This window comes from Podarcis cretensis (assembly GCF_951804945.1).
Source record: "Podarcis cretensis genome assembly, chromosome: 3".
In the NCBI taxonomy this organism is placed as follows: domain Eukaryota; kingdom Metazoa; phylum Chordata; class Lepidosauria; order Squamata; family Lacertidae; genus Podarcis; species Podarcis cretensis.
In genome coordinates, this window is record NC_137172.1 from 121,334,585 (window position 1) to 121,360,425 (window position 25,841).

General features: G+C 41.2%; 1 protein-coding gene and 1 long non-coding RNA gene across 2 annotated transcripts in view; both read right to left on the bottom strand.

The window, feature by feature from the left end:
• The window catches only part of EFHC1 (EF-hand domain containing 1), a 29,248-nt gene extending 5,802 nt beyond the window's left edge, over positions 1-23,446 (bottom strand). Inside the window, exons 1-7 of the mRNA XM_079969863.1 lie at positions 23,317-23,446; positions 21,006-21,227; positions 18,506-18,793; positions 3,726-3,875; positions 2,733-2,925; positions 1,725-1,945; positions 132-272 (exon numbers count right to left, since the gene is read on the bottom strand). Of these exons, the coding sequence (XP_079825989.1) occupies positions 132-272; positions 1,725-1,945; positions 2,733-2,925; positions 3,726-3,875; positions 18,506-18,793; positions 21,006-21,227; positions 23,317-23,379 (1,278 nt within the window). The 5' untranslated portion in view covers positions 23,380-23,446. The remainder of the gene's footprint in view (positions 1-131; positions 273-1,724; positions 1,946-2,732; positions 2,926-3,725; positions 3,876-18,505; positions 18,794-21,005; positions 21,228-23,316) is intronic.
• LOC307212801 lies at positions 698-1,163 on the bottom strand. Its single transcript, XR_013837230.1, has 2 exons — positions 1,081-1,163; positions 698-759 (listed from the first exon to the last, which is right to left on the bottom strand). It is a non-coding gene; the product is annotated as an uncharacterized lncRNA (long non-coding RNA).
• Positions 23,447-25,841: the final 2,395 nt, after the last annotated feature.

The following is a 25,841-nucleotide window of genomic DNA, read 5'->3' on the forward strand; positions in this document are numbered from 1 at the left end:
CTTTGGGAGTAATCTTCCATGCTACACAAAAATCCAACCATTTGGGGGTTTGAAAGATTGCCCTTAGAGATGAGAACACCCAATCTCCAAAACCCATCCTTCCCTCCAGAAAGCATTTCAGGACACCTCACCATCCTAACTGCATAGCGCAACACTTTGCGGTCGTTCTCTAGCATCTTGAGAACGTTTTTCTTGGGCGCTTGAGGAATCAGACTGAAGCAGTTTTGGAGAGAGTCTTCAAGGAAACCAAAACCGTTGTATGGAGGGATTTCCTGCAGAGGAAAGAAGCCACAAATAAAGAATTATAATGCAACGCTATGCAACTTTGTTCACAAGATCATAGAGTGGACTTCATTCACTTTGCACCTTCTGTTGTATCACCATTATCTTCCATTACAGCAGAGATGAAGGGGGGGGACAGTCCTCTGTCAATACCCTCTGAGGCGTCCCAGCTAACTTCATCCCCAAGTTTCTGCTGATGTCAGATCTCTGGTGTTGTCAGTTGGCAGACCATCCTTTGTAGAACTGATCGCTGTCTGTCTGTCTTGGAGAGCTGACTTGAGCTTTATTGAGGGGAGCTAATGACAGCGGATGATCTCCCAACAGCTGTCAGTCAGTATCCCATTTTTGGAATGAGATACTTATTAGAGGTGGCTGCCCTCCAACTTAACATGAAAATGCAGTTTGTCCAATTGAATTGGGGAGGGGGGGAGTGAGGATGTCTCTCTGGCATGCAGCCTTAGCAGAGCCCTTGTGAGGCTCCATCTTTTTATATATATATATAATAATATTTATTAAAGTTTCAAAAGAATTACAAAAATGAAAAAACAAAAACAAAAACAAAAAATACAAGATACAGAAAAAGTAAAAACAATTGAAAACATTTCAATCTTTCCATGTCTTGTCTTTCATTTACTTATTTCCCTGACCTCCTCACACCTCCCTCTTTTGTATTCTAGTTCAGTTGTTGTTTCAGCAAGTCCTTACCCTTTTTGCATTTATCTTAATACTTTATTGTAATATATTATAACTTTACATTTTTACATGTTAACAATCCATTTTTACGTACCCCTTAACCACCTCCATCTTGAACCTACATATGGTTCAACATTGATGGGGGAAAGATGCATAATCATTTGGCTGCAGAGCTAATGCTAAGGTAAAGGTAAAGGTACCCCTGCCCGTAGGGGCCAGTCTTGACAGACTCTGGGGTTGTGCGCCCATCTCACTTAAGAGGCCAGGGGCCAGCGCTGTCCGGAGACACTTCTGGGTCACGTGGCCAGCGTGACATCGCTGCTCTGGCCAGAGCCAGAGCCAGAGCCGCACACGGAAACGCCGTTTACCTTCCCGCTGGTAAGCGGTCCCTATTTATCTACTTGCACCCGGAGGTGCTTTCGAACTGCTAGGTTGGCAGGCGCTGGGACCGAGCAGCGGGAGCGCACCCCGCCGCAGGGATTCGAACCGCCGACCTTTCGATCGGCAAGCCCTAGGCGCTGAGGCTTTAACCCACAGCGCCACCTGCGTAACCACTAAAAAAAGGACCAGAATGCTCTAGGAATGGCTACTGTGGCTTGCCAAGACTCCGTAAGCAGAGAGGTGTTTTCATATGGCCCCTTACTCAGTTGAGTTTCCTTGCAAGCAAGCAGGGCAGGGATTGGAGCCTTAGCCTTGAGTCAAACCCCGATCGCTCTTCCATCTTCCCCCTTCCTGCTCCCCGCCCTTACCTGCTTGATTTCCTCAGGAGGTGGCTTCCTTACATCGACCGGATGGAAGTCAGTGATGCCAAACTTATCTTGATAGAACTGCCGCGTGAACTCATCACAATCATAGATGAAAAAAGAGCGCCCAAGGAGGGTAGTGGATTTGCCTACGGCAAAATCTTTAGCCGTGAACCATTCCAGGACCTCCTGATCAGAGATCTCCAGCACACAAGTTGGGAAGGGTCCTAGTGGAAGAAAGAGGGTTAGATGTGTCCTGCCTCCGATTACTCCTAAGGAAGGAGAGTATTCGGCTGTCGAAAGAAGTACAAACTATCTCCGGGGACAAACAGTTGCAATGGCGATAACACTGAAGCCTGTACTCAGCAATTTAAATGGGTCGGGCAATTTTAAATTGATCAGAACCGATCATGCTTAGACTCTGGAAGTAATTTCCAAAGGATCTCAGAATGTATCATCAGGCAATATTTAGCAAACTAAAGAAAATGCAGCAAGCATCCTTCAGAAAGACAAGAGTACATTTAGGACTTTAGACACCAATGTGATTAGAATGGGGTATTTAACTGGTATGGCAGATAATTTTGTTTTAACCCCATCGCATGCTAGAAGACCTGTTTAATTCTACCACATCTGTCTGAAAAAGGGCCCTCTCCCAGCCTCACACATACTCCTCATCCCGGCTACTGCCTGCCATAGATCAAGCTCCCACTTTCCCATATTAATGCCTCCAGGGCTTCTTTTTCAGCTGGAGTTAACCAGAGCTCAGCTCCAGCACCTCTCAGGTGGGTGCCATTGCCATTCTAAGAGAGCAAGGGAGAAGTTCATGGCGAGTTCCGGCACCTCCTTTTCTAGAAAAATAGCACTGAATGCGTTCCTGGTATACAAAATGTTAACGGGATTCACGCTGCACCCAAATACTCTTGCTTGCACACATACCTTCTGCACACCTATTTTCCCAGTTAGGTATTCCTTTTACACATCAACCCTAAAAGGTAAAGCACAGGTGCCCTTTACCTTTCTTCTCTGCAAGCTTTTTGGGCAGGTGCTGGCGCCTTATCAGCACAGGGAAAGGGTCTCTGCCATCATTCCGCTCATGCACCTCCCGGACCTCCACTGTGTCATCTGCCAAGTAGTAGTGGATGATGAAACGCCGGTTCTCACCAAACATGCTCTCGGTATCATCCCACATGGCATAGAAGCGAAGGACCTGTAAAGAACGGGAGGGGCCAGAACTCAGGGTTAGAGAGAACAGACTTTGCCCAGCCCCACTGAATCTCAGCCTCCCCTGAAAAAGGCCCTAAGAAAAAGATGCAATCAGAGGAGGCAGTCTTAGATGACGATGACGATGCTGAAGAAGAAGAAGAATTTATTTATACCCCACCTTTTCCCCTGATGGGGCTCAAAGATAAAAAACCAAGTATTGCTAAACCAAGTATTGCTAAAAGCACAGGGAAAACAACAAATAAAACACAATTAAACATTAATAGAATTAAAACTACATGCATATAAAAACCTGTTTAAAACATGCTGAATTGGATTTAGATGGTCTGACCTAGTACAAGGCAGCTGTGTAAATCATATGAGAATGCCAGTCATAAGCCCAAGTTCTAAATAAAGGAAGGGAGGGAGGGAGGGAGGAAGGGAGGAAGGGAGGAAGGGAGGAAGGGAGGAAGGGAGGAAGGGAGGAAGGGAGGAAGACGCAAGCAAGTAAAGTCTCTGTTTCATACAGGTACGTTATTATAATTATAATTATTATTCAGACTGCTTAATCTTCTCCTGTTTTAATGGTTTTGTTTACTTACATGTTTTATTGATTGCTATTTTCTTGATTTTATCATAGGGAGCTAGTTTGCTGCTTTGAATTTATGGTGTATTATTATTATTATTATTATTATTACTACTACTACTACTACTACTAGTAGTAGTAGTAGTAGTAATCATCATCATCATCATTATATAGAAAGGTGTGTTAGAAAGAATCTGAAATAGAACAAACCAGAGACTCACCTTCTTGTCAAAGGCCAAAAACTGCTTGAGTTGGTCGAAATCTGAGGGTGTGACATATGTGCGCAGAGGCATCTTACGCAGCTCTGTGTAAGGGTCAAAAATCATTCTCTCCGGAGGGTTCAGTTCTATTCCCTGGCTCTCCAGAAAAGTCTAGGAAAAGACAGCCATCTCATTAATACCGGGCTGAAGACAGCAAGGAACTGCAGAACAGCAAAGGGGCTTCAATTTACAAAATCTCCATCCAAGGGGCAGTTTAATCCAAGACAAGGAACTCATGGGTCACTTAATATCAGCAGCAAGAAACATCATGACTAGACACTGAAAAGACCTATCAGGAGTGAACACAGACAGACCACTGGTATCAAAATGTATGGGAAAGTTGACCAACAAACTTAAACTAGCACAGGGACAAACAAAGGAGGATGCCTTCGCCCCGGTGTGGTTCTTGTTCATCACACAGAACAACACAACAACAGCATACAAATCAATGTGGCTTAACTGATCCAACAACCTGTCTCCCCAAACACATACAAACAAACCACATTGAAATCAGCAGAACACAACCTACCAAGCTCAGGAACCCCAATCTATCAGAATATCGACAAAAAATAAAATATATATATAAACAAGGACCTACCCACGGGATGCTGACCCAACCCCCTACCACAGCCATGGCCAAACTTGGCCCTCCAGCTGTTTTGAGACTACAACTACCATCATCCCTAGCTAACAGGACCAGTGGTCAGGGATGATGGGAATTGTAGGGCTTCCGGAGGCGGTGCCTATCGGTAATGGCGGATTCCCTCTAACCGGAGGGAGAAGCTCCGCAGAAATCGGGCCCACCGCTGCAGCGAAGCGGGGGACCCTTAAAAAACCCGCAGGCGGGAGAAGCCTGGGGCCGTGGGCACACGGAGCGCACCCCGAACTGTCGAAGGAGCTCTGTAAAGAGCCCCGGAGCGGAGCAGGGTTTTGCGCTGTGCTGGGAGTCGATCGCTACTTCTGCGGAGTGAAGCTGCATAGCAGTTGCCGGAGAGCGCTGACCTCTTTCCTGTGAACATCGAACTGAATACATCTACCTGTGAGTAAGAACTGGGGAAACTTGAAAGGATCGAAGAATAAGACGTAATATAAGGGAACCAGGAATTTGATCTTGACTTTGACACTTTGATCTTGAATTTGAACCTGAAATCGGCAAAGTTTAAACAGGAAGCCCGCTTTGCCGATCTGTAGACAGCTTAAAAGCAAGGGACAAAGGAGCTGGAACCAAAGAAATTGACTTATTATAAAGAGCTAAACCTCATTGCCTGACAGAAGAGCCCCCCCCTAAAAAGGAAAGGGGGGGATAGAATCCACCACTCAATCTTTGACTTTGGACTGCCTTAAGTAATTGAAAGGTCACCCTGAAAGCACCGTTTTATAGACATTGTAATCATTATTGCAGACCTCTGCAAAAGAATGGCAACTTTTTGGGATTATCTGAGCTTGTAATTGTTGCTATCTGTGTAACAATAATATACTTATGAAGATACTGTTTTACAGTTTCCATCCATGAAACACTTTGCTACTCTGCTCCCCTAGAGGTACTTTGTGTTATAGCTGGGGATTTTCCACTGCAGCTGTCCTTTTACTATTGCTGAGAAATAAACCTGGGATCTGTGAGAACCGTGTGAGTGACCTTGACTTCCTGAGGCGCAGGAATGGATCAAGACAAACCACAAGATAAGGCTCAGGAGAAGGCGCAAGAGAAAGCAATAAAATATAAAACCAGACAACAGCAGCAACTGCTGACACAGCAACAACATCATAGAAGACCATCTCTAACAGGCCTTTCTGCCCCACAATTCACAGAAAGAGAAGAATCTAAAGGAGCAGGAGCAGTAGGATCAGATTCTGCAACATTGGACAAGATTCTCTCAGCTCTACAAAATTTGACAGCCAAGATAGATTTAAATACTTCAACCATCAAAGACCTTGGACAAAAAGTGAATGAGGTAGGACAGAAAGTGAATTCTAATACCCAGGCAATTGACAGGCTACTGCAGGAATCCAAGGAGACAAAACAGACAGCAGAGGAAGCGAGAGAGAGGATTTTGGCGGTAGAGGAAAAAATACCGCCAATAAATAGAAAATTGGATGACTATAAGGCACAATTCTCTTTGATTGAACTTAAGGAAAAACAGGCCAATCTGAGAATAAGAGCAGTCCCAGAAACAGAGGAAGGAGAATTAATAGAGTTTCTTACACTGGAATTTGAGACTTTCTGGGGCCTGGACCCAGAAGAAATTAAGATAGTGAGTGCCTTTCGACTGGGAAGGGTCAAAAGGAAGAATAGGGCGAGGGACTGTTTGATTTCGTTAAGATCAAAAGAAGAAAGAGATAAAATACTGAGCCTACATTACCAGAAAGCACTTGAGATTGGAAGTGAGAGAATTGAAATTTTTAAAGATATCCCAAAATACCTACTAGATCTTAGAACTAACTACAGTGATTTGGTTGGCCTACTAAGGAAGAACAACATTCTGTTCAGGTGGGAATTCCCACAAGGCCTCTCGTTTACATTCAAAGGAAAGAAAATAAAGATAAGATCAAAGGAAGATAAAGTGAGTTTCCTGAAAGACTTTGGTGAAGAACTACGAAGGGAGGCAAGAACAAAAGATTTGGAGGTACTAGGATTGGGACCACCTGACTTGGATAGGCACCCCCTGGGGTTGGACCGGCTAGAGAAAGAGACACAACCATCAGAAGAAGAACAACTTTTGGGAGCAGTCGGAGGAACTCTACAATAACCACAACATGTCTCTGCAGATGCTAACCTGGAACATTCGGGGTTTTAATTCCCCCAGCAAAAGAGAATTTTTCACATGTTAAAAAAGGAACAATTGGATTTGATTTGTTTACAAGAAACACATATAACAAGACTCCACAGGAAATTATTGATAAATAAGAGACTAGGCCAAGAATTTATCTCATCTGATAAAGTTAAAAAAGGAGGAGTCGTGATATACGCAAAAGCGAAATTGACACCAAAATTTCTTTTTAAAGATGAACATGGACGATTTATTGCAATTGAAATACAATTATATGGAGAAAAAGTATTAATAATTGGAGTCTATGCACCTAATGAGGGAAAATCAGACTTTTATAAGAAACTGCATGAGACGTTGTTGGACTACATGGACCAGAACATCATTTTGATGGGAGATATGAATGGAGTTGTGTCAACAAACATGGACAAATCTGAAAGACAGGTAGTCACAAAAGATGGAAGGCTACCAAAGACTTTTTTTGAAATGACAGACAATATGGACTTGATTGACATTTGGAGAACTAAAAACCCCCTAGGTAGAGAGGGGACCTTCTTCTCTGAAGCCAACATGACTTGGACAAGAATTGACCAAATCTGGATCACAAGAGGGATGGCACCTAAGATCCGGAAGGTAGAAATCTGCCCAAAAATTTGCTCCGACCATAATCCTGTGAAAATGGATATGAAATTAATACCGATTGGTTCCTTTAGATGGAGAATGAATGACACCTTATTTAGAGACTCTGAAACTATTAAGAAGGCCCAAAAAACTATGAAGGATTATTTTGAAATAAATTTGAAGACAACTGTGGAAAAAAGAATAATCTGGGATGCGAGTAAAGCTGTTATGAGAGGTTTTCTGATTCAGCAAAATGCCTTAAAGAGGAGACTTCAAGAAGAAAAAAAAGGAAAGATTTTAGAGAAAATTGGAGAAGGAGAGAAGAAACTGAGGACCAAACCGAAGTCACAGGAGATCCTGCGAGAAATTAAATTATACCAGGCACAATATTTGAAATTGGTTAATCAAGACATAGAATGGAAGATCAAACAAATGAGACAAAGAACTTTTGAATCGGCCAATAAGTGTGGAAAGCTGCTAGCTTGGCAGCTGAAGAAAAGACAAAAATTAAACACTGTGACTAATCTTGAAGTAAATGGAAGGAATGTACAAAACCCACAGGAGATTAAAGACTGCTTCCAGAGATATTTTAAACAATTGTATGCACAAGGGCCACAGAATGAGACCAAGATTGAGGAATTCTTAGAAACAAATGGATTACAAAATATATCTCAAGAGAACAAATTAATACTGAATGATAAAATTTCTGAACAGGAGGTTGAAGGTGCCATTAAGAACCTACAACTAGGCAAGTCTCCAGGCCCAGATGGGCTCTCCTCCAAATATTATAATGTAATGAAAGACTATCTAATTCAACCATTAATGGAGGTTTGCAATGAAATCATGGAGGGGGAAAGAGCGCCGGAGTCGTGGAAAGATGCTTATATCACGCTTATACCGAAAAATGAATCAGAAAAGACACAACTTAAGAACTACCGCCCCATATCCCTACTTAACGTGGATTACAAATTTTTTGCAGACATTTTAGCTAAAAGATTAAAAAAAGTTTTGATAGGAATTATACATAAAGACCAAGCAGGCTTTCTCCCAGGTAGACATATGTCAAATAACACAAGGAACTTAATTGATATCTTGGAAAAACTACAAGTCAATATTAATACAAAAGCAGTACTGATATTCATTGATGCTGAGAAAGCCTTTGACAATATTTCTTGGAGTTTTATGAAGAAAAATCTGCAAGGGATGGGGGTGGGAGAAAGGTTTGGAAACAGTATAGGGGCGATTTACTCGGAACAAAAGGCAAAATTAATAGTGAACAATGCAGTTACAGAAGAAATTAAGATAGAGAAAGGGACACGACAAGGCTGCCCAATTTCCCCTCTGCTTTTTATTTCAGTCCTGGAGGTATTGCTGAACATGATTAGAAGGGACCAACAGATTCAGGGTATACAGGTCGGAGTCAAACATTACAAATTGAAAGCTTACGCAGATGACCTAGTTTTGACACTACAGGAGCCAATCCCTAGTACTAGAAGAGCTTTGGAATTGATACAAGAGTTTGGTCAGGTGGCAGGGTTTAAACTTAATAAATTAAAAACTATGGTTTTAGAGAAGAATTTAACACCAATGGAGAAGGAAAGGTTTCAGGGAGAAACAGGTTTAACAGTGGTGAAAAAAGTAAAATACCTAGGGGTGAACATGACTTCATTTTTTTTTTAATTCTTTTTATTAATTTTCACATTAGATCACCAAAAAGAAAAACAAATCAACGGTTACAACAGTTGTAAAAAACCCCAACACACACAAAAAAGAAAACTAAATAAATATCAAAACATGACGTATAAACAATGTCGATTTCCATTACGCTTCTTTGTCTTCTCATTTATATCTTTATATCTTTAAGTATTTTAATCATTCTTCTACACATCTATTGACTTCCATCCCTCCCGGTTTCAGGCTTCTTAATATGAATAGTTTATTTCTCCTGCAGTTGATAATTATAATGATTTGCACATCGTAAGATCTATATCAGTCCTGCTATAGTTTTTAGGTTCTTGTAATTCCCTTCAATATAAATCATAAATTTATTCCAGTCATTAATAAACTTTGTATTCTTTTGGTTTCTAATTTTTTGTGTCATTTTTGCAAGTTCTACAAATTTGAATAACTTTGTTTGCCAATCACTAATTGGTGGGATACTTTGGCTTTTCCAATTTTGGGCAATTAATAATCTAGCGGCAGCTGTAGCATACTGGAATAATGTCTTATCTTCTTTTTTAATTTCGTCCCCAATTATTCCCAGAAGAAAAGCCTCTGGTCTTTTGGGAAATGTATATTTAAATATTTTTTTTAACTCATTGTAAATATATTCCCAGTATTTCTTCATTTCGTCGCATGTCCACCACATGTGGAAAAAATTACCTTCTTTAGTTTTACACTTCCAGCAAAACTTATTCCCTGTCTTGTACATTTTCCCTAGCTTTGCTGGGGTAATGTACCACCTGTACATCATCTTTTCTAAATTTTCCCTCAGTGTTACACATGCCGTGAATTTCATTCCGCTAGTCCATAAATTCAGCCACTTATCATACTCTATATTATATCCCAGATCCATTGCCCATCTTGTCATGACCTCCTTTATTTCCTCATCTTTGGTGTCCCATTCTAATAGTATATCATACATTTTAGATAATAATTTGGATTTACCCTCTATTATTTCTATCTGAAATTTGGATTTCTTCTCATTCATCCCTACTTTTTTATGTTCCGTCCATATTGCGTTTATTTGGTGGAATTGTAACCAGCTTGTTAATTTCTCTTTCAGCTCCTCATATGTTCTCATCCTCCATCCACTTTCTGATCTTATTAGTAGGTCCTCATAAGTAAACCTTTTTCCTTCCATATTGGTTTTTTTGATCACTGAAATATCGATTGGTGATAGCCACCAGGGTGTTTTCCATTCAAGGAGTTTTTTATTCTTCTCCCACACTTCATATAGAGGCCCCCTAATAATATGACTAGAAAACCCTTTATGTACTTTTTCTTTGTTTTGCCATAGGTAGGCATGCCAGCCAAACCTATTGTCGAACCCCTCGAGGTCTAATAAGTCAGTATTTTCCAAATTGATCCAATCTTTGATCCAGCAAAGGCAGGCTGCCTCGAAATATAATTTTAGGTTGGGTACCGAGAATCCCCCTCTTTCTTTCCGGTCTGTAAGAAGTTTGAATCTAATTCTTGGCCTTTTTCCTTGCCATATGAATTTCGAAAGAGTTTTTTGCCAATCTGTAAACATTTTAGATCCTCTGATCACGGGGATGTTTTGAAACAAAAACAGCATTCTTGGAAGTTCATTTTTATTGCCGCCATCCTTCCCATCCACGAGAGTTTCACTCTGCTCCAGGTGTCCAGGTCTTTCATAATCTGCTTCCATGTCGTAAGGTAGTTGTCTTGAATCAAGTTTATATTTTTAGTAGTTAACCAAATTCCCAGATACTTTATTTTTTTGCCACTTTAATTCCATACTGTAATTCTAGCTTTTCATTTTCATCCTTTTGCAAATTCTTCGTTAAAATTTTGGTCTTTAATTTATTCAATTTGAAACCAGATACCTTACCAAATTCTTCTAACATCTCCAAGGCCTTACCAACACTTTCTTGTGGGTTTTCCAGGGATAGCATCAAGTCGTAGGCATACGCTTTTAACTTATACTCCTTTGTTCCTATTTTGATCCCACGGATCTCTGATGTTGCTCTTATTTTATTTGTGATTACCTCTAGTGCCATAATAAATAGAAGCGGGGATAGAGGGCAACCCTGTCTTGTTCCTTTTTCAATTTTAAATGAGTTTGTTAAGTTATTATTTATAATCAGTTTTGCAGATTGTTTCGAGTATATTGCTCTTATTACGTTCATGAACTCGCCCTCTAGCCCCGCTTTTTCCATGCTCTTCAATAGGAACTGCCAAGAAACGTTATCAAATGCCTTTTCAGCATCAATAAAAATCAACGCCGCGGGTATCTCATTCTTACATTCCAAGTACTCAATAATGTTTATAGCGTGCCTTACGTTATCTCTAAGTTGCCTATTTGGAAGAAATCCTGTCTGATCTTTATGTATTAAATTTACTAGACATTTCTTAAGTCTGCTTGCCAACACCTCTGCGAAGATTTTATAATCATTATTTAATAGTGATATCGGTCTATAGTTCTTAATATTCAGTTTGTCCATATCTGGTTTAGGGATCATCGTTATATAAGCCTCTTTCCAGGACTCTGGAATCTTTCCTCCTTTCAATATCTTATTCATGGTGTCACATAGCACTGGTGTTAATTGGTGTTCTAATACTTTATAGTATTTGGCTGATAATCCGTCCGGTCCTGGGGCTTTTCCTGGTTTCATCTTCTTTATTGCCTCCTGGATCTCTTCTATTTTTATGGGATTATTTAATTGGTATCTTTCTTCATCTGTTATGGTCTTCCCACTATAGTCTTCTAAATATTTTTCTATTTGGGCTATTCCTTTCTCTTCTTTTTTATACAGCTTCTCATAGAATTTGAGGAAATTCTCTTTTATTTCTTTTGGGTCTTCAATCAAGTGCTCTTCTACTTTTATCTTATTTATTACACTTTGTTCTTGCCTTCTTCTCAATTGCCATGCTAATAATTTGCCCGTTTTGTTTGCTGATTCGAAATATTTTTGTTTCATTACTTTGATTTTCCATTCTATTTCTTGACTTGTTAACATTGAATATTGAGACTGTAACATTTTTGTTGTTTGCCTGTTTTGATCATCATTGGGGTTTGTTATTAATTTTTTCTCACACTCTCTTATCTGATTGAGAATTTCCTCCTTCTTTTGTTCTCTTACTTTCCTCCTGTAGCTGTTTTGCTGTATAAAAAACCCTCTTAAAACCGCTTTACTAGCGTCCCAGACTATGTCCAGACTTGTCCCAGTATTGAGATTCAGGGTAAAGTATTCTTTTAAGGTGGTTTTGGCTTTTTCCACAACCTCCTCGTTTTCTAATAGGTATTCATTTATTCTCCATCTGAAACCGCCCTGTGATTTACCTTTTATTTCCAATATAACCGAGTTATGGTCCGAGAGAGTTCTCGGTTGAATTTCGCAATTTGTAGTTCTTAATGCAAACTCTCTAGAGACCCAGATTTGATCAATTCTACTCCAACTCTTATGCGGTTCTGAGAAGAAGGTGAATTGCTTCTCTATTGCATGTTTGTGTCTCCAAATGTCTATTAAATCTGTTTTCTTCCAAGTTCTTAAAGGATTTTGGCAGCTTCCCTTGTTTATTTTTCCCCTTTCCTAATTGTTTATCTAATTCCGGTTCCGGCACTCCATTAAAGTCTCCCATTAGGATCGTCTTATTAGATTCCAACTCCAATAGCATTTGTTCCAGTTTCTTAAAGAATTCTGGCTTGTTCGAATTTGGGGCGTATATGTTTATCACATTAAGCTTTTCACCTTGGAAGTTAATTTGTACTCCCAAGATCCTTCCTTCATTATCTCTACAGATCACTTTGGGGTCCCATTTTTCTTTCACATATATCGCCACCCCTCTTTTCTTTTCCGTTGTGCAATTTATAAACTTTTTATGTACCAGGATATGTTTATGTTTTTTACACACGTGTGTCTCCTGTAAACAGATTACGTCTAATTTCTTTCTTTTCAACACATTTACAATTTTATTCCTTTTGGTTTTTTCATTCAGACCATTCACATTCCACGACAGAAATTTTAAGTTCATTATAATGACTACTTTTCAGTCTACAAATAATTAGTGTTTTAAATTCGAGTGGTTTTGTTTTCTCTGTTCTTCTCCTCTTCTTCTTCTACCTCTTCTGCTACTACCTCTTCTTCTTCTTCTTCGTCTGCTTCCTCTCCTCCACCTCTCTCTTCTTGGTCCTTTCCTCTTTCTTTTTTCCTTCTTCTCTCCTCTGTATCCTCGTTTCTTCCTTCATATCTCTCTTCTATTCTTCCTAGCTCTTTCTCATATCTACGCAGAAATTTCTTCACTTCTTGCATCTCGGCGATCCTGAATCTTTTGTCTTTGTAAAAAAAGGAGATTCCTTCAGGGAACTCCCATCTATATTGTATATTGTTCTTTTTTAGGACATTTGCCAATTGTTTATAACCTTCCCTTTTGTGCAGGAGTCTGGTTGGTATCTCTTTAAAGATGATGATTGGTCTGCCGTCAATGACTAATTTTTTTTGATAGCTTCTTTTTAATATCAAATTTTTCATCTCTATCGAGTTAAAGATAACCAAGCAGTCTCCTGCAATTTTCCTTAATTTCACTTGTTTTGTCTTTATTTTAATTCTGAAAGCGTTTTCCATCGTATATGCAACCTCTTCTTCTTTCAATTCTAACCATTTCGCTAGCTCTTTGATCATTTTTTCCTTAATATTTTCATTTATCTCTTCACCTACTCCCCTAAATTTCTAATTTAATTGTTTTTGTTTCATATCGATCAGCGCCAGATTGTCTACGATTTGGTCCTGGTTTTTATTTAGTTCTCCTATCTCATCCCTTATTCTGTCTGTCTCCTTTCTTTGTTCTTTCATTTCTTTCTGTATTTTTTTATTTGTTTCCTTCATAGCCTTTGACCGACTTGCCAAGTCTTTGATTTTGCTTGACAGTTCTCCAACTGCACCCTCTATTCTCTTATCTATTAACTCATGCATCTCTCCTAGTTTTTTTTCATATGTATTTCACTCTGTTTGAACTCCTCTTTTATTTTTAACCATAAGATGTCTAAGTCCTTTATCTCTTCTTGTCGGGATGTTTTCCTTTCCAATGGTGTTCCTCCTGCCTTTTTTCCTTCTTTCCCTGCCATTTTCTCTTTCACTGGTTTTAAATTAAATCTTCTACAATACTTATTCTCTCCCCTAAAGGGCGCACACTCTAAGCTCTATCTAATTAATTATCGAGCAATGAGTTCAAAAACACTCTCTTAGACACTCTCCCCTAGGGGGCGCACACTCTGAATTCTGTCTAATTAATTATCGAGCAGCGGATTCACGAACACTCCTTTAATCATTCAGAAGGAATGTATGAAAGTCAACTCTATACTTATAATAGATCAGGCTCGTCTTCAGACACTTTAAATTCCAATAAATTCATTTATATTGATAAATTAACTTAGATAGTTTCAATGTCCTATCGAACTTGCTATAAGGCTTTTATAATAAGAGAAATAAAAAAACAGAATAAACAATATCAAAACCAAACAAGATCAACAAAGCAACCAACCGATGATAAGAACAGCAGCAGAGATTTAACTTTTATCTAATTTTGTCTTATGTGGGGGCTCTTTTTCCTTCTTTCTATTTAAACTTCAGCCAGTTTAGCCAGGTTAGTCCAGTTCTAAATTTTTACTAGGATACCTTAATTATTATTTAAGAGTTAAGCCCCCCAAAAAGGTCTCTCCAGCTAAGAGAGGAGTGAAGATATCAAGGTAGTTCTCAAAGAGAAAATTTATCACTAAATAGGTAGATAAGAGGTGAGCCCAGTCTCTGCTGCACAATTCAATGATGTCCACACATTTGGGGTTCCACAGGTGGAAAAGAGGGAGGGCTAGATTTTTACTTAGCTTCTACCTCCTCAGGTCTGTGTTCTTCAGCCACTTGCTGGCTTAATCCAATATCAGGTTATACAAATCGGGGAAAAAATAAGAAAAACAACAACCCCCCCAAAACCCCCCCCAAAAAAAACAAAAAGCAGCCCAATGTCCTGAAGTCCTGAAAAAATCGCCAAAGGTCCCGCAAACCAAGGGTCCAAAAAAAGGAGAGAAGAGAGGAACCAAATATCAAATGTATAACTATATCCTCCAATACTCTGGGTATATTCCTCTCTCAAATATATTTCAGCTCCACCGAAATCCACATATCAGAACCTTTGAGGGACTCGTGTGTTCAATCCAAATTGTTCAGAAAGGAGGAAGGAGGAAGCTACTCTTTAAACTGAAGTCCATAAGTAAATCCAAATAGTTCTCTATAGCTCATAGGAACGAAGCAGGAAGAGAGGAGACAAAACTCCAGCTTCTTTAAAGGAGGAAGGGGGAGGTTGCTTCCAGATTTAAAAAAAAAAAAAAATTAAAGGAGAAGAGGAGGGAAAGAAAGATTTGCCCTCTTGTTTAATCCTATAAGAACTTCCATAATTAACTTCAAAAACAGAGGGGGCAGGTAAAGATTTAAGCTGTTTGTTTATTCCGTCCTTTCTCCTGTCTCTTCTTTCCCCCTTGCGTTTCTGTATCTCGTTTGTAACTTCAGAATGTTTCTCCTTTATAACCACTGTATTCCGTTTATTCCCTTATTTTAGTATCTTCTCCCCCAAAAGAAATACAAAGTCTCTAGAGGTCTGTTCAGTTACTTTTATAATACTTTGTTTCCTTTGCCTCGCTAAATAAGCTGCTGAGGACTTTCACTCTTCTGTTTCTCCACAGCGGGCGCTTAGTCACTTCCTTTCTTCTCTCTTACGATTATATGCCCTGCACCATATTTGCTCTGAAACAACAGGTCGGGTTCCTCACTTTAAATCCCTTTTCATCCAGTTCTCACTTAGTGCTTAATCCAAATTTTCCGTTCAAGATTACTCCAAAAGCACTAAGGATTCTGTTCTTAAAGTTACGGAGATTTGTCGCTTTTTCAGTGGGAGCTAGAGGCATTGCTGCACGGGGTCTGCAGAGCTTACCATTTCGCGTTTCTCAGTCCCGTCGCTCTCGGATCCTTAAAAAAAACCCCGAAAAAGCTTCGGAACCGCTCCAACGCTGCTGGGTGGCTAATCCCTCAGGGGGGCCCCCCCATGAGGTTTTGGGGGTCGCAGTGCCTTTGCGTCGCCCCCAAGCCCCCGTGAAGCTCGGAAAAGCTCTCAGCGGCTTTTTCCGCGCTCCCTGCTGCTAGCGATCCCAAAGCGGAAGTCGGGTGAACATGACTTCAAAGAATGTCAATTTATTTAAAGATAACTACGAAAAGTGTTGGTCTGAAGTGAAAAAAGATCTTGAAACGTGGACAAACCTAAAGTTATCCTTACTGGGTAGAACTGCAGTTATCAAAATGAATGTATTGCCAAGATTACTGTTTCTGTTTCAATCGTTACAGATAATTGACAAGATGGATTGTTTCAAGAAGTGGCAAAAAGAAATTTCTAGATTTGTCTGGCAGGGCAAAAAGCCCAGAATTAAATATAAAATTCTTACTGATGCGAAGGAAAGAGGGGGGTTTGCCCTGCCGGACTTCAAATTATATTATGAGGCGGCAGCTTTTTGCTGGCTGAAAGAATGGCTACTTCTTGAGAACACAGACATCCTTGATTTGGAAGGATATGATAATGCTTTTGGATGGCATGCATACTTGTGGTATGGTAAGGACAAAGTACAAAGGGCGTTCAAAAACCATATTGTCAGGAAAGCGTTGTTTAATGTCTGGGTCAGATATAAAGATTTTTTGGAGAATAAAACCCCAAGGTGGTTCTCTCCAATGGAGGCTAAGGCCTTGAAAAAACTTAATATGGAATCTAACTGGCCAAAATATTGTGAAATTTTGGAGCAGGAGGGAGATAAATTGAAACTGCAGAGTTATGAGAAACTTAAAGATAAGGTGCGAGATTGGTTACACTATTTTCAAATAAGAGAGGCCTACAACTCGGACAGGAAAAATGGCTTCCAGGTGGAAAAATCGAAGCTGGAAACAGAATTGTTAGAACCCAGTGCTAAGGTATTGTCGAGAATGTATAATTTGCTGTTGAAATGGAATACTGAGGATGAAACGGTTAAATCTGCTATGATAAAATGGGCACAAGATATTGGTCATAACATTATGTTCACTGACTGGGAACGGTTATGGACCACCGGTATGAAATTTACGGCATGTAGTGTCTTAAGAGAGAATATTATGAAAATGATTTACAGGTGGTACATGACCCCAGTCAAGCTAGCAAAAATCTATCACTTGCCCGATAATAAATGTTGGAAATGTAAAGAAATGGAAGGAACATTCTTTCACCTTTGGTGGGCCAGCCCAAGGATCAAGGCTTTCTGGGAAATGATCTATAATGAACTGAAAAAGGTATTTAAGTGTACTTTCTTAAAGAAACCAGAGGCCTTTCTCCTGGGCATGGTCGGCCAATTGGTGTCAAAGAAGGATAGAACTTTTTTTATGTATGCTACTGCAGCAGCAAGAATACTCATCGCAAAACACTGGAAGACACAAGATCTACCCACCTTGGAAGAATGGCAGATGCAAGTAATAGACTATATGGAACTGGCAGAAATGACCGGCAGAATCCGAGATCAAGGAGAAGAGCAGGTGGAAGAGGATTGGAAGAAGTTCAAAGCCTATCTACAAAAACACTGTAAAATTTATGAATGCTAAGGGCATTGTAAATGAAATGAAGGGGTCCTAGTGATTAAGATAAATAAGAGTATAAAGGGAAGGATAAAGGATGAAAACGAATAATGAATGAGCTTGCTGAAATAATTTTTAAAGTGGAATACAAGAAGGGAAGGTGGGTGGAAGTAAAGAAAATAAGGTTTTGAAGGTTATTAAATTGAAAAAGAGGTTTTTTTACTTTTTTATTATTATGTTAAATCTTTTTTATGTTTTCTTTTTATTCCTTGTCTTGTTTGCATTTTTGATGTTTGTTGTTTGTTGTTTCTGTGATTTTTGTTGATTGTTAATTCTCTGTAAAACTTAAAAAAATATTACTTTAAAAAAAAAAAAGGGATGATGGGAATTGTAGTCCCAAAACAGCTGGAGGGCCAAGTTTGGCCTTGCCTGCCCTATCACTGACACTAGGCAACAGAACGAAAGAACAATACAACCCCCCACCTCTCGCCCCCCTCATTTCCCCCCAGCTGCAAGATGTCTATGACAAAAGTGTCTCCCTAAATGTAAATGAACTGTGAAAAAGAATCTATGAATTGAAAGGGGAGACAAAAGATGTACGTTTCCCTGTCTATCTGTTTTGTAACAAGTCTATTGAAATACAGTGGTGCCTCGCAAGACGAAAAGAATCCGTTCTGCGATTCTCTTCGTCTAGCGGTTTTTTCGTCTTGCGAAGCAAGCCCATTGACGGCTTAGCGGATTAGCGGCTTTTAGCAGCTTTTAGCGGCTTATCGGATCAGCTGATAAGCGGCTTAGCGGCTTAGAAAAGGGGGGGAAGGAAAAAAAACCCGCAGGAACTCGCAAGACATTTTCGTCTTGTGAAGCAAGCCCATAGGGAAATTCATTTTGCGAAGCGCCTCCAAAACGGAAAACCCTTTCGTCTAGCGGGTTTTCCGTCTTGCGAGGCGTTCGTCTTGTGGGGCACCACTGTACTGCAATTGACTCATTTCCTACTTTCCCCCCAGTCAGTTCTGGAAGCGAGCGGCCCGGGTGCCAGTACCTGGGTGAAGGCATCACAATCAACGATCCGGAAGGTCTTGCCATAGATAGTGATGTTGATTCCTCTGTTCAGGTCTTTCCAATGATAATGGTCCCCACGATCGTTCTTGGGCAGACGTTGGCGTTTGATGAACTTGCCCTGGGGAATCCCAGAGTTTTCCACAATGGGCTCCATGACAGACATGCTGTCGTCTTCCAGGTAATAATAAATGCCCACTTGGCGGATGCGGAAGTGCTCTTCTGTAGATATGGGGACATCTTCCTGAAAGTAACCGTCAAACTTCAGCACCTGCGGGGAAAAGGGCTCCGTGAGACACAAGGCATTTATTCCATGGTAAAATTGCAGGAGACACCCTTGCAGAAGAATGTGTCGTTTTAGGAGGTGAAACTTAATTTTTGCAAATTTCTTTAGTGAAGGTTCTTAAAAGTATGTTTTTGAGTCTCCTATTATTTTTGTGCTTGGACAACATTCAGCTTGGTAAGTCTACGTTTGATGGAGAAGCACATAAACTGCTTTGGGAAAACCAAAGAATTTAAATTTTACCTTCTCAGAATATCAGATAATGCTAAATAAGTAATAATATTAATATTAATATATAATATAACTGCAAATACTTGGCAATCTTTTTCAAGAAGAAAAATATTGAAACCTTTCAGCATACAATACAATAAAAAACAAACTAATCTAGATAGAAAGAAAACAACCAAAAAAGAAAAGGAAAAGGGAGAAGGCAAAGCTCTCTATCAGAGGTAGATCTTAACCCTTGTCTCACACAAAAGAAGGCGGAACATCCACGCTCTTATACATGATATAACTGCAAGTATTTGGCACTTACTTCTATGCAGTTTTGCACACATTTTATTTAAACTAAATTATTTTACAAAACATATTAATGTAACCAAAATATCTTTTGGATTCCCAAGTCATGGTACAACTATTTTAGCAACCGTGGTTTTGTGGAATTTGAAAGCTGAAAAATTCAGCACGCCCTTCTCTTGTAGGGAGCGGATCCCATGAGAGCGGGAGCACATGGGGACATGCTGAACCCAGGAGATATAAAAGGATATGGTGTCTCAGGAAACAGGAGGAAAGCTCCATCCAACATGAAACCAATGGCAGCAACTAGCTGTCCAATGGTCTTCATTCCCTTTAGTCCTATGAAAATAGGTCAGGTGGGCCTAAGATGTGACCCTGAGGTAAAAATGTCTTTTGACCAAGAGGAATTTGGAGGGAAAAAAACAGGAACTTTCTTTCCTCAGCACAGGTGATCATGGAGAATGAGCTTGTTTGGTGTGCAATTAAAGGGTATACTGAATTAATTATATTGTTTATATTGATATGAGCTGCCTTAAGGTTTAAAGAGAAAGGTTGTCTATATGTATAGAAACGTTTTAATAAATTAACTGCTAGATACCAACAATAAACAGCTAATCAGTCCTTAACTGCTGCCAAAAAGGCATGCCTGTACTTTCATATTATTACCCAATTTGTTTTAGAAATGCTGCAGTGAAACTGTTCTTAACCTGAAGCACCACTTTAGCTAATGGGGCCTCCTGCTGCTGCCGTGCCGCAGTTGCACGATTTCTGTTCTCATCCTGAAGCAAAGTTCTTAACCCAAGGTAATATTTCTGGGTAAGCGGAGTCGGTAATCTGAAGCGTATGTAGCCTGAAGCGTATGTAACCCAATGTACCACTGTACTATGGACTATCCCAACTTGCATTCTACCTGGATATTGAGCAAAAATTAGTACCTCAGAAAAGAGGTACTGATTTTCTCATAAAAGCATATAATTTTATCATCTGCATGGTGTGAAGAAAACCACGTTTTCTCCCCAGCTGTTTTTTTGCTCTGTGGAGGTTAATTCCAGACTTAAGCTGACTACACACCATAGATTTAAAGCACTTGATTTCTCCAAGTAAGCCTGGGAACTGCGAACTGCGGTTTACCCCGCGCAGAGCTGAAATTCCCAGCAGCCATAAAAAAATACAATTTCTGGGATACTTTTGGGGGGCATCACATGCTTTAAATGCATGGAGTCCTCATGAAAGAGAAAAAACAGCTGGGAAGAGGCGACTGGGGAAGGAAACATGGGCAGAAAGAACTTGCCCTTAGTAAACTTTAAATTGTCCTCCTCCGCTGGACTGGGATTCAGCTGTGACTCAGTTCTGACACAAAACTCTGACACCTGCACACCTAGATTAGTCCACACAGCACAGTTCTGAAAACAGAAACATGAATATGCTCATCAGTTCTCTTGCCATCATTAATCTCTTCCAACTATTTGGACTGGCAGCCTTCTAGCTTCTAGGAGAACTCTTAGGACACTGAAACAGCATGGTTTCTAAGCAAAGAATTTCTTTTTGTAGCCAGGCTTTGGTTGTCTTTTGCCAGAGACATATTTGAAAATAATGTTTTCTGAAATCAATCATTCCCTGAGCTTCCCAATAGACACTTTTCCAGGACTGGGCATTTCTGAAATGAGATGTTTTTGAACAGTACCTTTTTGTCAAAAGCCACATGGGCTGGGATGAAGTCTGAAGGTGGGGCTTGCTTGGCTTGGCCGTAGGTCAAAGTGGGTCTCTTGTTGGCCAGTTCATCCAGTTCAGCTGGCGACAACTGGTTGACATGCAGCCGTTGGCCACCAATCCCTGCGGTTGGAAGCCGCTTAAACGCAAAGCCATTCTTGTAACCCAAGGTCTGAGAGCGGTGAAAGGCAGTTTTCTAAGGGAAGAAAGAAAACCAAGAGTCAGATGCAGGGCATATCACTGTCATTGCTGAGCAAAGGTGCATAATGTACAGTGGCTGGGGGCGGGAACACCCTGCGTAGTGGGATAGGGTCAGAGCACACGCCATGATCCTTGGCATGAAATTGTGGGAGTTGCATGAGTGCCCCAGTTCCCAGCTGTGAAATGTTGGCAGCCAGGCAGCCGGGAGACAGGGGGGAAGGATTTTGCGCCTCAAAAATGCCAGGCAGGATGCCTTTAGAAGTGGCTTATGCCTCTTTAGAAGAGGCTTATGCCTCTGAACGCTCTAGTAAAGGTTGATCGGGATCCATTCCAGGGATATGGAGTTGTCCCTAAGGCATGCCACTCTCCCAAACACAAACACACTCCTCTCCCTCTGAAACTTTAAATCGCTTCAACCTTCTTCTTCCACAATCTGACTGTCGCCTCCTGTCCCAATATGTGGCTTCCTCTACTACTTATATATATATATATTTATTCAATTTGTTAGTCACTTTATCTTGCCTAAGGCAACCCAGAGCGGATTGCAAACAAACAACCTTCACACACAGATACATTCATGACCAGTGGAAGAGAGGGAAATACAATACAAACACGCTTTTGGGTTTTCTGGTCAGGGATCCATGGGGAGGGTGGATGTTTCTGAAGAGGCCTGGATATCTGGCTTTGCATAGAGGAGAGAGGAGACGGTGGAATATGCAGAGGGTTAGATGCCCTGTTCCAGGGATGGTGGAGAACTTCGTTCAAATCCCCGCAATGGGGTGAGCTCCTGTTGCTCTGTCCCTGCTCCTGCCAACCTAGCAGTTTAAAAGCACATCAAGTGGAAGTAGATAAAGAGGTACCGCTCCGGCAGGAAAGTAAACAGCATTTATGTGCACTGCTCTGGTTCGCCAGAAGCTGCTTAGTCATGCTGGCCACATGATCCGGAAGTTGTACGCCGGCTCCCTTGGCCAATAAAGTGAGATCAGTGCCGCAACCCCAGAGTCGGCCACGACTGGACCTAACGGTCAGGGTTCTCTTTACCTTTAGGTCCATAAATTACCATATAGCATATACAGTCATACCTTGGGTTGAAGTAGCTTCAGGATGAATATTTTCGGGTTGCGTTCCGCGGCGACCCAAAAGTAACGGAGCGTGTTACTTGCGGATTTCGCTGCTCGCGCATGCGCTCAAAATGATGTCACGTGCATGCACAGAAGCGGCGAAACGGAACCGCACATGCGCAGACACGTTTACTTCAGGATGCGAACGGGGCTCCGGAATGGATCCTGCTCGTATCCAGAGGTACCACTGTATTCAACACAGAAAAACAGCGACAATTGGTTGCTGACAAAGGACAGCTGGACACATAAAGAACCCCATTACCTCCAGTAGCTTAGGGCCCCATCAGTGGCGTAGCGTGGGGGGTGCAGGGGGGCCCCGGCCGCACCGGGCGCAACATCTGGGGGTTAGAGTTAGGGGGCGCAAATCCACGGGTTAGGGGGCGTAAATCCACGGGTTAAGGTAAAGGTAAAGGTACCCCTGCCCGTACGGGCCAGTCTTGACAGACTCTGGGGTTGTGCGCCCATCTCACTTAAGAGGCCAGGGGCCAGCGCTGTCCGGAGACACTTCCAGGTCATGTGGCCAGCATGACATCGCTGCTCTGACGAGCCAGAGCCGCACACGGAAACACCGTTTACCTTCCCGCTGGTAAGCGGTCCCTATTTATCTACTTGCACCCGGAGGTGCTTTCGAACTGCTAGGTTGGCAGGCGCTGGGACCGAGCAGCGGGAGCGCACCCCGCCACAGGGATTCGAACCGCCGACCTTTCGATCGGCAAGCCCTAGGCGCTGAGGCTTTTACCCACAGCGCCACCTGCTTCCCTTAAAATCCACGGGTTAGGGCGTGCAAATTACTTGCCTTGCCCCGGGTGCTGACAACCCACGCTACGCCACTGGGCCCCATCCAACCTCCATCCGGCCCCGGGGCGAGCGGGGGCGCAGCGGGGCGCAGGCAGGGGCGCTGTCTCCGCCGCGCGTCCCGGGGAAGGAGCGCGGCTCCGGGGCCGGCGGGGCGCCTGTGCTCACCGTGGGGTCCCGGAAGGACGAGCCTGGCAGGAGGGGCAGCCCTTGCACCGGCTGGGAGCTCATGGCGCCGAGCGGCGGCCAGGCGGCTCCCTTCCTCGTTCGCAGCCGAGCGACGCGCGCGTTTCCTCGGCGACCGGCGACGCGCCGAGATGGAGCGCCCCTCCTCGCGCGCGCTTTGCGCAGCCTCCTTCGCCTGCTTCCCGCTCCCTCCCAGCAAAAAAGCCGTGCGCTTCTTGCATTTCCTCGAATCGTAGCTGCCCCCCTCCAATATGTTGGGGCAGGGGGGGCACAGAAGAGACCTCGACCCCTAGGAGTTGGCACCAATGTTTACAGTGTAATTTTAGCATCGTGCCAGGTGCTTCCATATGAAAAAAAATACTTAGGGCCGGATAGCACAATACTGGATTAAGTGCATTTCTTTAAAAAATGACTCTGAACTTTTTGTAGATGAAGTTTGAAAGTGGCATGGCATTGTTAGTGAAACGCCCCCACCCCTCCCTAATTTGCAAGGAAAAGAGACACTTTCCATGGAGAGTGAAATTGCTTCCATGACAATTCTCACCATTTTGCCAGAGTTCTTTGCTGCTTCCCCACCAACCAACCACCCCATGGAACAATTTCTCCCCTAAGTTCCACTAAGAGACTTCTCTTTTCTTTCAGATTCAGTGACAAAATACGCAGCTGACTGGAATATTTATTTTAAATTTCTCAACTTTTATTCTTGATTCCCTTCAACATTTGTTAATACAGTATAAATGTGCAAATGTTCCGAACAATACAGACTTCAGGAGATAAACAAGGAGAAGTCATTTGTGCAGTATCAAAACTAACACCCCCGGTTGAAAAAAGAAAATATAACCCCCTCCCTCTTATTTTTAAAAATTATCATTCAAAACCATCCCTTGAAAGGCATAAGTACACAAAACACACCAGAAGCACCTAGCATGTGCTCCTCTAATTATGTACTGGAAACAATAAGTTCACATAACTCAGCCCTTGTTCTGCCTAAACACCACACCTGAACAGTTGAAATTTATTTATTTATTAAATTCATATCCTGCCCAAGCCCACGAACAACAATGAGGCTGCAGATGACATTCTCATCCCCCAATTCTTGGTGAGCATGTATTATTGTAAATAGGCTTACATTTTCAATTGCTGTTGATCATCTAGACGTAATGGCGTCTGCAAAGTAGAAGCTGCAGGTTTCTGTCTGATTGTTCTATAGAAGATAATCAGTTTTACTTTACCTGACAACAAACCTTTGAATTAACACATCTGTCCTGGCTAAGTCTCCTTGGAAATGTAGAGAAGGAGTGGCAGCAACTGATTATGGAAAGTATCTGAGGAAGGTATTGCTGCTAAAGTGGATCTGGAGAATAACCGATTGCACCGAAGTTCTTTTCGGAATCACCTGATTGGTCCTCAAAGTGCTCTTTCAAACTAAATGTAATTCAGAAGTCTTCGTACATGCTTATCTCTAGGCCCACTGATGCCAGTCACAAACCTTTCAATACATTAAATGGGACTCGGTCGTCATCACTTTTAATACCAGGTTTTAGGCCAACCAAGTATGAAGTATACATTCAACCACTGACTACTTGAGGAGCTATGAACGTGATTTGTGAAGTCCCAGAGAGCGGGACATGGACAGCACTACAGTACTTATAATAATAGAAAAGTAACTTTGGTCAAATTATTATTTATAAAGGAACCTCCTGCTGCTTGCCTCTGAGGAAAACTGCTCTTTATTTATTTATTTTTATATATAATATTTATTAAGTTTTTGACAAACAGAAGAAAAAGAATAACCAATTAACAAAAATCACGTAAAGAAAATCTAAATACAATACAAAAAACAAGATTTAACATAAAAATAATAAAATAAATAAAATAAAATTCCCTCTTTCTGATGTCTTCCAGTCAAATTATTGAATGCTAATGACGTTGGAATGAAATGAAGTGGTTCTAGCAATAAGGAAAAATAAGAATATGTATGAAGGGATTGATATAAGATGAAAATCTGAAATTAGAATATGTGAAGATAAATAATTAGGGTTAAATTAAGAGGGTATGAATTTGCTGAATAAATTTTTAAGTGGAATACAAAAAAGGGAGGTGTGAGGAAGTCAGGAAAATAAGTAAATGACTGGAAAACTGCTCTTTTGCACTCAATTGGAGCAAACAGCAACTGGGTTTTTTGCAGATGGTCACTGGTTCTGATTTAGAGCTAAAGAAAGGAGTGTGCCAGAAGGGAAACTGCTCAGACCCATACTGTCTAACAAGCAGAGTGGGGAAAAGCCTCAAGTGTAAGTTAAACACATCTCAAGTCCAAAGTTTTAAAGCTATCAGAAAATCTTGGTTTATTATACCACTAGGTGGTGGTCTAAAATCACTGAGAATTTTCATATAGTCCACCAGTTCAGAATGATGAACATATCAATTCTCTTCTTATATTTTAAAGTTATCCAACAGGACATTTCATGCGTTCCTTTTTCTGGGTGGTTAGTTTTCAATTTGTGGTA